Source organism: Nannobrachium achirus, assembly GCF_963921795.1.
Source record: "Nannobrachium achirus genome assembly, chromosome: 12".
NCBI lineage: Eukaryota > Metazoa > Chordata > Actinopteri > Myctophiformes > Myctophidae > Nannobrachium > Nannobrachium achirus.
The window spans coordinates 20,839,722-20,854,582 of record NC_137832.1 but is presented as its reverse complement, the minus strand read 5'-3'; the positions used below and the strand labels follow the sequence as shown (position 1 = coordinate 20,854,582).

General features: G+C 43.3%; 1 protein-coding gene across 2 annotated transcripts in view; it reads right to left on the bottom strand.

Moving 5' to 3' along the window:
- rasal1 (RAS protein activator like 1) overlaps positions 1–14,861 on the bottom strand; it is a 72,493-nt gene that overhangs the window by 32,109 nt on the left and 25,523 nt on the right. For both annotated transcript variants that reach the window (XM_080739432.1, XM_080739433.1), the window contains exons 12-14: positions 8,270–8,382; positions 5,179–5,371; positions 3,455–3,592 (exon numbers count right to left, since the gene is read on the bottom strand). In XM_080739432.1, the coding sequence (XP_080595558.1) occupies positions 3,455–3,592; positions 5,179–5,371; positions 8,270–8,382 (444 nt within the window). The remainder of the gene's footprint in view (positions 1–3,454; positions 3,593–5,178; positions 5,372–8,269; positions 8,383–14,861) is intronic.

The following is a 14,861-nucleotide window of genomic DNA, read 5'->3' as shown; positions in this document are numbered from 1 at the left end:
ATTCTTCATATCCATATGAGTCAAACCGCTGAGATCATTTGTTTATGTTTGGAACACAGTTCTTATATGACGCGATATGAAAAATGTCTATAGGAATTCAGAAGGGGGTGGGGGGCAGGTAGGATGTATACAGTAAATGACGTCAAACGCTCTATGATAATGATCATTTTGCATTGGGTGCTACAATCTTGGCTCTCTCTCTCTCAAAGTTTGAGATCAAAAAGCCCTCCCCCTGGGGGCAGGCACGCTGTGAGCCCCTTTGTCCAGCCCACACCTGGCTTAGGGCAAGGAAGTCCCTCTCCTCTGATGCTGTCCTTTGAACCACAGTCTGGTCACAGCACAGAGAGAGGTAAAAATAGACTGTTCCCTGTCTGTGTGTAGGGGACCCATGGCAACAGGACTTCAGGACCATGGACAGTTACCACATATCTGCTACACAGCAGCAGGGAACAATAGCGCATACATACATACATAATTCCTTGTGTGAAATAGGGATGGGACGATATGAAAATGTCATATCACGGTTATTGTGACAATGGAAATCGCGATTTACGATATTATCGCGATAATCAAAATCCATTATCCTGGGGCGGAACATTTGCCAAAAAATAGCCGATCTACAAGCTCGCGACGCGTTGTGAGCTTGTAGATCGGCTATTTTTTGGCAAAGACATTTGATAGAGTGAAAAAAAAGACTGTATGAAGTACGTAAATTATAAGTATCTTTTACCAATCATGGAGGGTTTAAGTTGTACCGGATATGCAGCTCGGCAAATAAAAGGTGAATTGATCCCAGCGATTGACGGAGGACGATATCACGATAAATGAAATCTCCACGATACGATTATCGCGAGTGTTTTTTTTTATCACGATAAGCGATTATATCGCTTATAGTCCCATCCCTAGTGTGAAATTACATGTTTAAGACGTCGCCACCATCATAGCTGCCAATTCTTTATTTATTGATTATGCTGAGAAGTAGATCGGAGTATGGTATATTTTAGACTTGGTGCGAGCAAAGGTGGAATGTTCTTTTAATTTGCTATAACCTAATAATACTTTTATTGACATAATGTTGAAATGACAAAACCATTAAAATAGTAGCATTAGTAATATTTACAATAGGACTGTTAATGGTATTTAGTATTGAAATGTTTTCTTTATTTGGTAGCCTAGTCAATATTCACTGGCTTCTGGTGTGGGAACTATAGAGAACCTGCAAGAGAGGAGACAAGCAGATGGCATTGGCTATACAGCTCAGTACTGTATGTATTACTGTATCTCTGGCAGTCAACTTCAATGGAGACACTCCAGTCTGTTCTGATAATGTAAGAAGTATTGTGTGTTCATCCCACTGGTTCAAAATGAGATTCACTAGCACAATCGTTTTCAACCTTTTTCATATCAAGGTACTTTATTTATTTGGCATTTGAGCCGAGGACCATAGGCCACGCTTCAGAGCCCGGACAACAAACTTTGAGCCAAGATGTACCGTAGGCCAGATGTAGGCCACGCCTCAGAGCCTGGACATTCTTTGGTTACCAGAGGCAGCTCCACTAATCACGTTCAACCCAGAGTTTGGCTCTAAAAAAGGCTCAAATTCGTTCTCCTGCTATACAACTACAAGTAAATCCCTAACTTCCTTCAAAATCGGTCTGAAAAGTCACCTATAGACGGATGCTACTTGAAACTTGTAAATAGACTGAGCCCATACTCACCTCCCCTTTTCCACTGAAAATATCTGCTTCTTCTTTTTATTTTCTTTACCTTTTATTTTTAATTGTTCTGCTTTTATAATTGATGTTATCCCATGCCCTGTCATTCAATGTTATATGAGATACATGAAGTGGTTCCTGTGTAAATAAGCCGAAAAGCTTACTAGGATCTCCTTTTAGTTGACCTTATACCAGTGATTTGTACCGTCATGAAACTTTTTCCTATTGCAAACTTCTAATAAATTCTTCAATCAATCAATCAATCAATCAATCAATCAATCCCTGAAATTTTTAGGGCCCGGACCAAGCCAGATGTTGGAGAAGAAAGAGAACTCCTATTTCTAAAACGAATGTGGCTGTAGGAAGCTTCAGCCTCTTATGTCCTACTCTGAAGCTGAGGCAAGAGTATTTTTAGTCCCAGTCCAACTATCAGAGAGATTCCTAGGAGTGATTTTGAGATGCTCGATATAGATCCAGTACTGTAGTGAAGAAGTAGACTGAGTCTCCTGTGTGCATGCATACATGCGTGTGTGCGTACATGCGAGCATGCATGCATGTCGTCACTGTCGGGCAGAAACCTCGTATCTCCAAGTTTCAAATTTGTACATTTTTGAGCAAAGTAAAGCACTTCTCCATCATACAAGCCGTCCGCACAAAAGTAGTGAAAACAGCTGATCTATGAGCACACAATGCCTCACACCGCGAGGCGTTGTGTGCTTGTAGATCGGCTGTTTTCACTAGTTTAAATCATTTAAAAAATGATAAATACAAAACAAACGGTTTTGGACATACAAGGTTTCCACCCGACAACGACGATAAATGGTAAATGGTGCATTTATATAGCGCTTTTATCCAAATCGCTTTACATAGATTGTGCATTGCATTCACCCATTCACACACACATTTATACACCGGTGGCGGAGGAAACCATGCAAGGCACCAACCTGCTCACCGGGAGCAATTAGTTGAGTGCCCCCTTTTTCACCACTAGAGGGCCCCAATGACCAGAGAATTCTACTTAGACAGTGCTGGTATATGCACAAGCCCTGCAGCCATGACATGCCTGAACACTTTCCTTTGTGCATGTACAGGAAGAGGATGAAGTTAGCTTGAAGTTAGCTATTGGCTACCAAGCATTTTAGAAGATCTATTTTCTGCAATTTAGCCACGATTAAACCTTGCACACCTCATGCATGGGAAAAAAACAGAGAAGAATGAGCTCTAAAAAATCCAATGCAATCCTGGATTGCATTGGAGTGGATTTGTGCAGTTTGTTCACAGCTTTCAAACAAAAAAATCCGATTGGAAATCCGTTCAGGCATTCTTGAGATAATAGCCATTATGTTTTACATGTTATGTAAACAAAAATGGCTGCCCTGTTAGATGGGGTTGTATGGGGGTGGAACATGCAAAATCGCGATTGAAATCATGTTCACCAGATTTGATGGGGTCCAAAAAAAAAATTTCAATTTTTTTTTTTTCAAATTTATTTTATTTATTTTTTTTAAAGCCGAACTAGTTCGGGATCGGCACTCTGCGATACGCTAATAAAGCCGAACTAGTTCGGGATTGGCACTCAATGAGTTAGGGGTTCAGAGTCTTGCCCAAGGACTCTTCGACATTAACTCAGGGGGAGCCCGAATTCAAACTGGGAACCCTACGGGAACCCTTCGTGCTCTAATAACGGTTTCTCTACCCCTGAGCTATGCCGCCCCTATGTGTGTTAGTATGCAGCGTACCTTGGCCAGTAGCAGTAATGTCCTGCTGGTCCGTGTGTCTGCGTGCTGGTCCCTCAGATGGAACAGTTTGGGAGTGAGAATGGCAGGAGCAAAGAAACGCAGGAAAAAGAACCCACTGATTGCCAGATACTTCACATCCTGTTAAAAGTAAGGAAGAAAGGAAATGATATACAAGGAAGTGAATGAGCGGGAGAAAAACGATATTCTGCTATGATAACACTATCTAGTACTTGGTAGGGCATTCACCAAATATTCGAATATTCGAATATCAAAGTCACTATTCAACGTTATTCACCGAAGTCGAATATTCGGTTATTTATATTTTTTTATTGTTTTCTCTTTAAAAATATATATCGTTTATAAAGCTTGGCTACATAGGAAGTCATAAGAATGAGTTGCCAATGTCCCTGGTGGATGAATTTGTTAATGCTCTACAGTATACCAGGGGTTCTCAAACCTTTTTAGGCTGTGACCCCCAAAATAAACATATTTGAACTGGCCCTGACAAGCACTTGGGATTATAGGTATTACAGTTAATGTAACTCAGTTCCGCAGATAAATATTGTGAGCATGTAGATCGGCTATTTTCACAATGTTCGACTCTTGCTTACTTAATATTTGACAGTTTGGCCAGTCCTGTCAAATATTTGACTATTATTCGAATGCGAAAAATCACTATTCGTGAATGCCCTAGTGCTTGGTAAATATAGACAAATAAGTATTTGTTTCATCCATTTTTATGTGGTTTGGGTTTGACTTTTGCCCTTGACAAATAGTCCAAAGTATGCAAACTTTAATATAAGCCTACAGCATATGGATAATAACATCCACTAAACACCTTAGAGAGTATAGTGTGTGCACTATAAAATACTCAGCAGTACAGGCTTGACATTAAGGCTTGTCCTGTTGCTTGGGACAAGTAATAAATTCTTCTGGACAAGTTCATTAAAAAATGTTCTTGGTTTCTCTTGGTTTCACTTTTTCCTCCTAGCAGCTTTGTGCTGTATGCAGACCATGGACTGTTGATACTATGGGGTGAAGGTAGCAAGGGGGGTTGTTGGCAGGCATTTTGTTATTGATTCTATATCAATGTCTGACTCCTACAGTATGCATGCATTTAAGACAGAAATGACTGTGAAATATCTAATTTTTATCCGGACAAGTGACTTTTGTGCCCGGACAAGTGAACTAAATAAAAACATTTAAAAAAAAAAAACATATAAAGCCAAATTAATTGAAAAATATATAGCAACTGGATAATTAAAGTGTTAATGTATATATTGATTGATAACATTTTCTTTTGTTTGATCTACTTTTCTTTTGTTTGATTCAAATTGTAATTTTTGAAGCTTTAAGATAGTTAAAATTCCTTTGTTTTGCTTTTTATATTATTATTATCATCATTTTTATTATTATTTTCTTCTCTCTGTGCTATTTTGATCATGTATTTTGACATGAAAAAAGGTGGGCATTATAAGCTTCAGCTTCAGCCCATACCTTTTCGGACAATTTGCATTTTGATGACAAAACTGCACTGTATTTGTTTTTAAAATGTTTAACCGAAATAAACTAAACAAAACTAAACTAAACTAATGAGAAATGTACTTGTCCAAAGGACAAGTGCCATCAAAAAGTTAATGTCAAGCCCTGACACTAACCCAAAACCACAATTGGAACAGGAATGTACTGTAGGTGCGTCTTTTCTCCAGACCCAGTATACTGACCTCATTCTCAGGTTGGGTGAATTGCTCCTCTACCCGCTTGTGCAGCTGTTTGAAGGCCACCCTCATGACAGGAGGACACTGGAGCACTGAGGCCACGATGGACTCGATGATGCTGGACAGATAGCCCTGCAGCATTTCCACGCTGCTTTCCCGCACCTCGGCCTCAGACACAGCGCCCTTAAATGATATCCGCCTTCACAGAAACAGACACGGTTGACAGAAATGCTGTTTTCCGCTGTTTCTGGAACTCTGAATTCCGAGAATTCTGACGTCAGCGGAGTCCACATTAAATCAGGGCCTGGATCCGGACTCTAAATAGTAGTATAGCCTAGTAACTACATGCACAAGAGTAGTTACTTTTCATTTTTATAATTGTACTACCGTACTATATATTATATGATGCTAAATTAAGTATTAAAGGACGAAATGTTTTACCTATCTTCATATAATTAGTCTTCACTAAAGGTCATGATAAAATGGTGAAAAAGGTAATAGGAGGGCTCTCTACATTTCAGAAACCCGCCTACCAGCAGTGACATAATAGTTTCTATTAGCTTGGATTCCCTATCGATGATGTCACTGGTAGGCAGGTTTCTGAACTGCCCACAGCTCTCCTCTGAGACACAGAGACAAAAATGGTTCCACATTATCATGAGCACTAGTGAGGAGAGGACCAATTATATGAAGATAAGTTGAAAATGGCTGAAGTCGTCCTTTAAGAAGAGTCAATTTATGTTTCATAACAGGCTTCTATTTTACTATCACTTTGGGATTTCTGAATGCTAAAACTATATTCATCATTTAAACCATCAAGATATGCAGAATATTGATCAAAGAATATTGATCAGAGAATTACATTTTTCTACAGAAAAAAACACCAATTAAATGTTGACCTGCCTTAATCATCATAGAAAAAGTCCCAGTTATGAAGAAACATATGTACAGTAGTATATGACTGAATGGACCATTGTAAAGCGCTTGGAGCACTTGGAATAGCGCTATAAAAATGCAATCCATTATAAGAAACCGATGAAAATTGCAAGACCTGCCATTAACCCATTCAAAGCGGGTACACTGTATAGTGTATCATTATTTTATGCTTTAACTATGGAAAAATAGCAGATATACAAGCTCACTGCAAGCTTGTAGATCTGCTGTTTTTGAAAAATCGTGAAAATTAGAATTTTGACCCGATTCTTTAAGTGTCTTTTGAATCCTCTATGTCAGCAATCTGGCCAGCTATCGTCAAAGAAAAGGTCCTTTTCACTTAACTGGAGCTCAGTTAGTCTGTTCTTAACACTACTATGTCAGTGGTTCTCAAACCTTTTCATGTGAAGGACGCCCAAAATTATATTTATTTGGCCACGGACCCCCATCTCAAAATATCTAGTTCCAGGGACCACCCAGAAGCAAAATTTGAGTTACAAGCGTTCGGTTTAAAAATACATATTCAAATATTTGCACACATTTTCACAACATTTTTCAAAAATAGCAGATCTACAAGCTCGCAGCGCGGCACTCGGTGCCGCGCTGTGAGCTTGTATATCTGCTATTTTTCACTGGTTAAAGCATTCAATAATTCTAGGCCTAAATGGGTTAATGATTATGATAATGTTGTGTCAAGGTCAGCTCAAAACATTATGTCCCTGATAGTGCCTATACTGTACACACAAGAGTTTTCCCCTATGAGGGGAAAACAAAGGTGAGTGGCAGGTGAAGATGTCAAGGGGAAAAGAGTAATGTGAGGAGTGTGAAAGGAGACAGATCACATATTCTCAGTCAGATACTGTAGAAATAGTACAAGTTAGATCCTGGATGTCCCTGTGTGTCAGAGATAGGCATCTCAGGGGGCTCACTCTAGTTGCCTGGCAACTGCCTTCCCCCCCATTTTTACATTCTCTTCTTTCTTTTTTTTTCTTCTTTTCATTTCTTCACACTGATATGTCTTCCTCTGAAGGCAGAGGCTTTCCTTTCACTCACTCGTACCGTGTTTTATGCCAAATGTTATTTTGTTGGTACAAGATGAGACAATTGGTGAAAATGGTCGACAGCTTAGAAAATAACTGGGACAGCCTTAGGGGTGGGCGATATGGAAAAATACAATATCACGTTATTTTCCCAAGCTCTATCACGATACACAATCTTATCATGATTCTTTTTCACATTGTTTTTGAGCGGTGGTCACACCGTCTCCTATACGTGGCCGTGTGTGTGGATATGTATGTATGCGTCCGTGTCTGTCTGTCTGTCTGTATGTAGCCTGCAGTACCTTTTCTGACCACACATGTTAAGGGAGGGGCGCTGTTGTTCAGACTCACATTCACACACACGCACGCACGCACACACACACACGCAGCCTCCACCGCTCAGTTCACACGAGTGTGTTTTTTCATCGTTAGACCAGTGGTCCTCAATGTGGGGTCCAGGGAATCTCTGGGTTCCTTTTGGGAGGTCTAAATTGATCCTTACAAGTACTGTATGTAACTCTGACAGTATACACATGAAACCAAATGGACCCTTATGGGTCCATTTGGTTTCATTTGTATGCTGTCAGAGTTAAGGGGAGACCTTGACAATTTAAAGTTTGAGAACTAACCCAGCAATCAGCTGGACCAATCAGTGACGTCTCAATTGGGGCCAGATCACAGCCCATATGGGGATGATCTTGACAACATTACCAGGACGTCATATGGACTTTTTTGTTTGACAGGATTTATGTTGGTTGAAATCAGGTGATATTCTAGGCCAGATAAATATCATAACTAGTTATGCCCCAGAATATAACCTTATATGCTCATATTTCAACTAACATTTCAAACAATAACAATAATCCTGTCAAACAAAAAAAGTCCATATGACGTCCTGGTAATGACCAAAATGCAGGTTTAAATTAACTCTGCAATGAATCTCTGTATTAACATTTCAACAGGATTCTTTTATAAGGCTCCCTCATTGTATCACGATATACACAATATCTCTGAAAAGGCGTATCGTGGAGACATTGTATCGTCTCAGCGATATTTATCACCATATCGCCCACCCGTGCCTGTGGTCCAACAGAACAATATTTTTTTGTTTGTTTGTTTTTTACCTGGAGCGGTTAATTTCGATCTTGCATGGATCCAGCTCGATGTACTTCCTCTCGTCAAAGATGCGGTTGATGATGGGCTTCAGAACCTCGTGCAGGTAGAGCATGCCCACAGCCTGACAGTGAAGCAGTGACACAACACACAACATGTTTAAGACTAGATCCAGGGTTCCCACGCATTTTTACCAATTCATTTCCCAAACTTTTCCAGAATATTTAACCCAATTTACAGGACTATATAACAATAATTCAGCTCAATAACAGGTCGCTTACTCCTATGCGCAATGCCCAAAGACAGGTAGTGTATGCCAGTGGTTCTCAATCTTTTCAGGCCGTGACCCCCGAAATAATCATGTTTTAACTGGGGACCCGGAACCTGACGAGCACTGAGAGTTGAGTAATTTTGTATAACACGGTTCTATTGCGAGGCGTTGTGAGCATGTAGATCTGCTATTTTCACAATTTCTGCCTCTAATTTTGACAAGTTGGCCAATGTTTAATTTGTCATTTCAGAGGTATTAACAAAATCAATAACCAAAGACAATGCATTTTTCAGGACCTTCCAGGACCCTTGATCAATTCCAAAACTTTTCCTGTACTGGAAAAATATTTTCCTAATTTAAAAATATTTTCAGGAATTTCATGACCGTGGGAACCCTGTAGATCTACACTTCCATCTATTCACTGTCACACTGAAATTCCACATGCAGTCTAGGGCAAGGGGTCTTCAACGTTTTCAGGCCAAGGACCCCTTAGTTGAGAGAGGGATGAAGCAGGGACCCCCACAACCTTTCCATAGATTCCATATAGTTTCATGGTTCGACAGCAACGGTCATCAGTGTGTTTTGGATTCATGTCAATTTGTGCTTTCAGATATTTAACCACTTGAACCGTCAATACTTAAAGGGGTACTGTCACCTAAAGGGGTTGAGGTGCAGATTACACTGTGACATGAGCCTCTCTGAAAACGGTCTGAAACAGTCTGAAGCTCATGTCACAGTGTAATCTGCACCTCACCCCCAACAACAGCTGACCAGTACAGTAAGTAGTCATACAGTCAGGCTATACAGACAATTAATTTGATTGGCTTATAATTACGCATCCCCACAATGACATCATAAAAATATTAACTTGTTTTTTAAGATGATTCTTAAAGTGAGAGTAACTCTTTAGGTGACAGGCCCCCTTTAATAAACGTAACCTTTCACTCTGTACTTAGTATGCTCTTTTTCCTCTCTACACCAAAGCTTTTTGCAAAAAATAGCCGATCTACAAGCTTGTAGGTCTGCTATTTTTGGCTAAAGTTCTCAGAATCTGGTTAAGAATCTGGCTAAAAAAGGAGATTTTCTTTTTTTCTTTCTATCACACAAAGATTTGGAGGACCCCCTGTAGTAACTCTGAGGACCCCCTAGGGGTCCCAGACCCCCTGTTGAAGACCTCTGCTCTAGGGTTAACATGTAATATATTTTTCTTTTATGCAGGTGCATCAAATTAAAATACAACAATAGTAATAGTGAAATACATGAAAGCACTGAGCCAAACATATACAGTGACCTAGTGGCTAGAACTGGCATATCCCATAAACCAGTGGGACGGGAGCATTGTAATGAGCTATAGTATTGATCCCATAAGCTGGACGGATGGGCACCCGATTGGCTAATTCCGATCCACAGATGTGCTCCGCGATCCATAATCTGTTCCGCGATTATAAATTCACAAAAACAACATAGTTGTCATTGACTGATTTGAACTGCACAACAAATATCTAGTAATTTGCTAGATCAGGGGTCTTCAACAGGGGGTCCGGGGCCCTAGGGGGTCCATAGAGTTGCTACAGGGGAGCCGCCAAATCTTTGTGATATGATCATTCTTTTAACAAATTGAACCCTCTCATCCTTATTCTGAGGAGAACTTTAGACAAAAATAGCAGATCTACAAGCTCTCAGCGCCTCACGCTGCGAGGCGTTGAGAGCTTGTAGATCGGCTATTTTCGGCAAATTGAGCGCAGGAAGTCATGACGTAGCCAGTTCAAGAGGGGCGAGCTAAGGGTTGACGCGCGCCCCGGGGGGGCGGGGGCCAGCGGCCTCAGCCTCCCCCTTACCCAGAGTACTTTAGACCTAGCAGCACAGCTATAGTCAGTTGCTAAGCTCAACGCTGCAGGACACACACAGGTGCCACACTTGTTGCTTACAGGTAGCTGGGCTGCTGCCACCGCTCGGAGAGGGTGCCTAACTTGGCTGAGTATTTCCGGCTGTTTCTGCTATTTTTACTATCGCTTAATTCATGTTCTTAGCTGCCAAACTAAGAAGCTGTGTTCTTGGCCAGGTTGTATGGGAAGTTTGAGATTGTTATTCTGGTAATCGCTGAATTCTAAACTACTGTTGCAAGGCTCATATTTCTTGCTATCGTTGCTGGTGCCTAGCTGAATTCGGTACTTTCAGTTGTTTGTTGCTAAAGCTATTTTAAAGTTGCTACAGGCTTTGCTAATGTTGCTAAAGGTAAACTCAGTATCATAGAAGTTGGCTGTGGCTACGGGCTAAATGCTAACTTATTTGTGCCCTGGTGGGCCTTTATTGGGCTACCATGAGTTAAAGTACACATGAGTTAAAGTAATCTCAGTCGTTGGGTTGTCGATATCAGTGCCAGTAATTTTGCGACGGCGCGGGCCGTATCGGCTAGCGTGGAGCATCAGGTTTAATGTATAGCCAGCTAGGAGCTAGCTGGTGGCTATTGCTAGCCGGCTATTTCGGTAAGGATACTGTTAGCTGGTAAATCAATGTGCTAGCCATGTCAAGGCATAGAGCGGCGGCCCGCGTGAAAACGTGGCCCCGTAGCAAGTAATGAATCACGCCAGGAGGATTCAGTTTGTAGGTTGCAGGTGTCTGTAAACGGCAGCGTTCACCTAGCATCTGAGCTAGTCGAGTCACGTCAAGCGGTGATTTACGGCTGACGTTCGGCAGCAAATACTAAGCGCTGCGTGTGGGAAATGTAGTTCTCTATCATGCCAAGCCTCGGCGTTGGCTAATAGCAAGAGTCGTATGAATTACTAGTCACGTCAGGCCAGGAGGAAGCAGTCGATTCAAGCTTCGCTCGCAGCATGCTTAATCTAGTTAGTATGGGGCCTATATTGCTTCTGCCTCGCCTCGGGTTATGTGTATGTTGTCGGGCCGCCTTAACAGCTGCTGCTTATGAGGTGCTAGTTGCTATACCATAGCAGCTAATAAATGGTTTATGTCACATCTTGGACCACAGTAGTGCTGCTGCCAGTTACCGTGGCGTAGAAGCCCTCGCGGGATGAATTATTAAAAACAGTAATCGCCTCTCTTTGAGAAGCCTATAAAGGATGTCTGTCTGCGTGGGCTCCTGGGAGGAGGAAAACCCGCAAGCTAGGTGCCATAGCTTACGTGCAAATAATGTTTGCGTCCGCTAATGCAAGTCGTGCTGTCTGTCCTGACGTCACCAGTTGAACTCACTAGTGCATGCAGGGAATCGTAGTCTTATCTAAATGCTCGGTAGCTCCAGCTAAATATTCTCTTCAGTTTCAGCATCCATCAGATGTAGCTCATCAGCTTTCCTCGCACCGCAAGCTTTTAGTTAGGGCTTGATAAGTTCTAAGTTGTCAGTTGTTCTGCTATATTAAATGCTAAGTAAAATAGGCAATGGTTGCCGCTGCCGCAGTTGGATACTGTCATGTCTCCGTGGTTTCGTCTGAAGCTAGCTCTACCCAAGCTAATGCTGCGGTAATTGCTGCTAATAATTACAACTGATGCTACCGTTTGTAGCATGCTTATCTGGGCAGTGCAGGCTCAGCTCCCACGTGTCTGATACTAAATTATTTTGTATCATTACAGCTCCCGGCCAAAGCGCTGCTGGTCCGCTGCTACACCATCAAGTTATTGGTACTGCTGCATGTTAAAGCTGCTACCAGTGTATCAGAAGTTAAAGGGATTTCATTTAAATATTTGTTTCAAACTAAGGTTATAGTATTGGGTCACAGAGCACACTGTATGTTCTAGTAGTGGTTCCGTAGCCGCTGCACTTGGCTTCAGTGCTGGTTTACAGCTCACGCTTAAGCTGCTACATGACTGCTGTAACATCATGTTCATATCCAGGATTCTCCTTATCCGTTGTGCTGCTATCTTGGAGGCTAAAATGGTCACATTATGGTGCTAGTGGCTCTTGTTGCCGCTGCTACAGTCAGATACTATAATGTCTCCTATAGTTCAGCTATTGGTAGCTCCACTCAACCTGCGGCTGCGCGCTAGCATAACTGCTAATAATTACAGCTAAGGCTGATGCTTGTAAAAATGCTGCATCATGTTTTCTTTCAGCTCATGCTAAAGCTAATACTTGTTGGTTGCTAACATTCTGTTTATTATTTCAGCTCCAGGCCGGAGTGGCTGCAGGCCCACGGCTACGTCACCAGGTTATCATGGCAGCTTTATGCTAAAGCGGCTACAGGTTCCATTAATCGTGTTTACTTTATAGCTCCTTGCTGCGGCCGCTACATGTCTAACTGCTAACATAATTTCTATCCTTTCAGCTCGTGCTGGAGCTGCTGCATAGCTGCTACTACAGCAGGTCGCCATAGCAGCATGGCGCTGCAGCTGCTGAGGTTTTCCGCTAACATATTTATCATTACAGCTCCAGGCCGGAGCTGCGGCATGCCCCCTGCCACGGCATCAGGTCAGCAGTGCAGCTTTATGCTAAAGCTGCTACATGTTCCACTAAATCGCGTTTTTCTTTATAGATTCGGGCCACGGCTGCTACATGTTGCTGCTAACATAATGTTTGTCCTTTCAGCTTCTTGCTGGAGCCGCTGCATAGCGGCTGCTACAGCTGGTCATCATTGCAGCGTCGCGCTGCAGCGGCTGAGTGTTTTCTGCTAATATGTTTGTCTTTATAGTTTCGTCCACTACTGCACAATTCCAGGAGACCAGTCAGGAGTCGGTTAGCACTGGAGAGGGCACTGCTGCTACAGCTTCCGCTGCTTCTGCCGCTGCCATGGGCTGCCAGCCTGCCCGCCCGCCCTCCCGCCTGCCCGCCTGCCTGCCTGCCTGCCTGCCCTCCCGCCCGCCCGCCTGCCTGCACGCGTCATATTCAGCAGACGGAAGTGGCCTACCGCCAGCCCGCCTGCCTGCCTTCCCACCTGCCTGTCGGCCCTCCCGTCCGGCTGCCCGCCCACCCGCTACAGCATCAGTTAATGCTGTTACTGCTGCTACCATGAGCATGAACCAGCGCTGCGTCGTGCTGGAAGCCTGTGGTGCCGGCCCATCTTCCGGGGGCGCTGTCAGGCTGTGACCGTCGTCACCACCGCCAGGTCGCAAGGGAACGTGGGAAGCTGCAGTTTCAGCACCAGCGGTGGGAACTCCATTCCTCTCGCCAGCTGCAGCTTTCCCAGATGCACTGAGGAGCCACACTCTAGCAGGTAAATAGCAACGCATTTGCTTGTTCGATTCTGTGAGCGTTCAGCCGCGCTCTAAGCTTGCTATAATAGGCAACCATAGTTACTTAGCAACGACTTACTTGTTCTGAATGTTGGGCTTTAGCCGCTCTCTAGGCTTGCATAGCTTGCCTTTAAAGGTCAAGACGGGTATCTCGTGGAGATTCTTATATGTGCAGCAGCAGACTCTGCAGCAGAGCGCTGCGGGCTGCGAAAATTTCTCCGTGATCCTAAAAGTCAGCAACCCTAGGCTTCATTGTTATGGTCAGCGAAAGCTAAGATTGTATTTTCTGCGGCAAGCACATGCGGTCACCAAGGCCAGGCTTAAGATGCGACTAGCACATGTTCTCTGAAGATTGCAGCTCGCAGTTAAAGCAGGGAAGGTACACCAGTGTCAGTCGCAGAACTAACTCTCCCTTCTGTCCTTTCATGTCCATGCTGAACACCGGGCTGTCTGCCCGACGTCCTCGTCACACGACCCCCGGAGAGAGCTGCCAGATTTGCGGCCCGCCCCCCTTCACTCTGCATTCTCTCCGGATCGGAGTAGCCACACCACCAGCACTTCTGGTGCCCTCAGCTAACTCAAGATCCGGCACGCCAAGCTATCAAGCACACACAACACAGGACTGACCGAAGCGTGATGGTTCCAAGCTGAAGTCGGACGCGCTTCAGTTAACGCTTCTGCTGCTGATGCTAACAGTGCTGCAGGCACTATTAGCAGGGTTGTTCCATAGGGTTTCATTTTGCTGCTTCTGCTGCGTTACTCGGGGCACGCGCCCCCGATAGGTTGCGCGTTTAATTCATATTGAATTATGCAAAAGCAAGGTGGTCGGGGGTGGTGAGATATTAAATAGGATGCTGCATAGAGCATGTAATTAAAGATGTATTCTGGGTGCGGGGGGCAAATGTAATGAATGCTTAGATAGGTTAGTTTAGTTATATGCGCTTCTGGTCACAGCAGTGTCCAAGCTGTTAGGTCCGCGGAAACAAATCATCCTCACCGTTGATTAGGAGTATTATGGATTCTAAAGCATTGCGTGTTTTGGGGGGGGACCCGCGTGGGTCCTTCTTTTGGGGGTATCGGATCATGTTACCGCGGTGAGCTTAATTCACGATATAGCGTAATATATATCGTGGCCCGCGGTACATTGA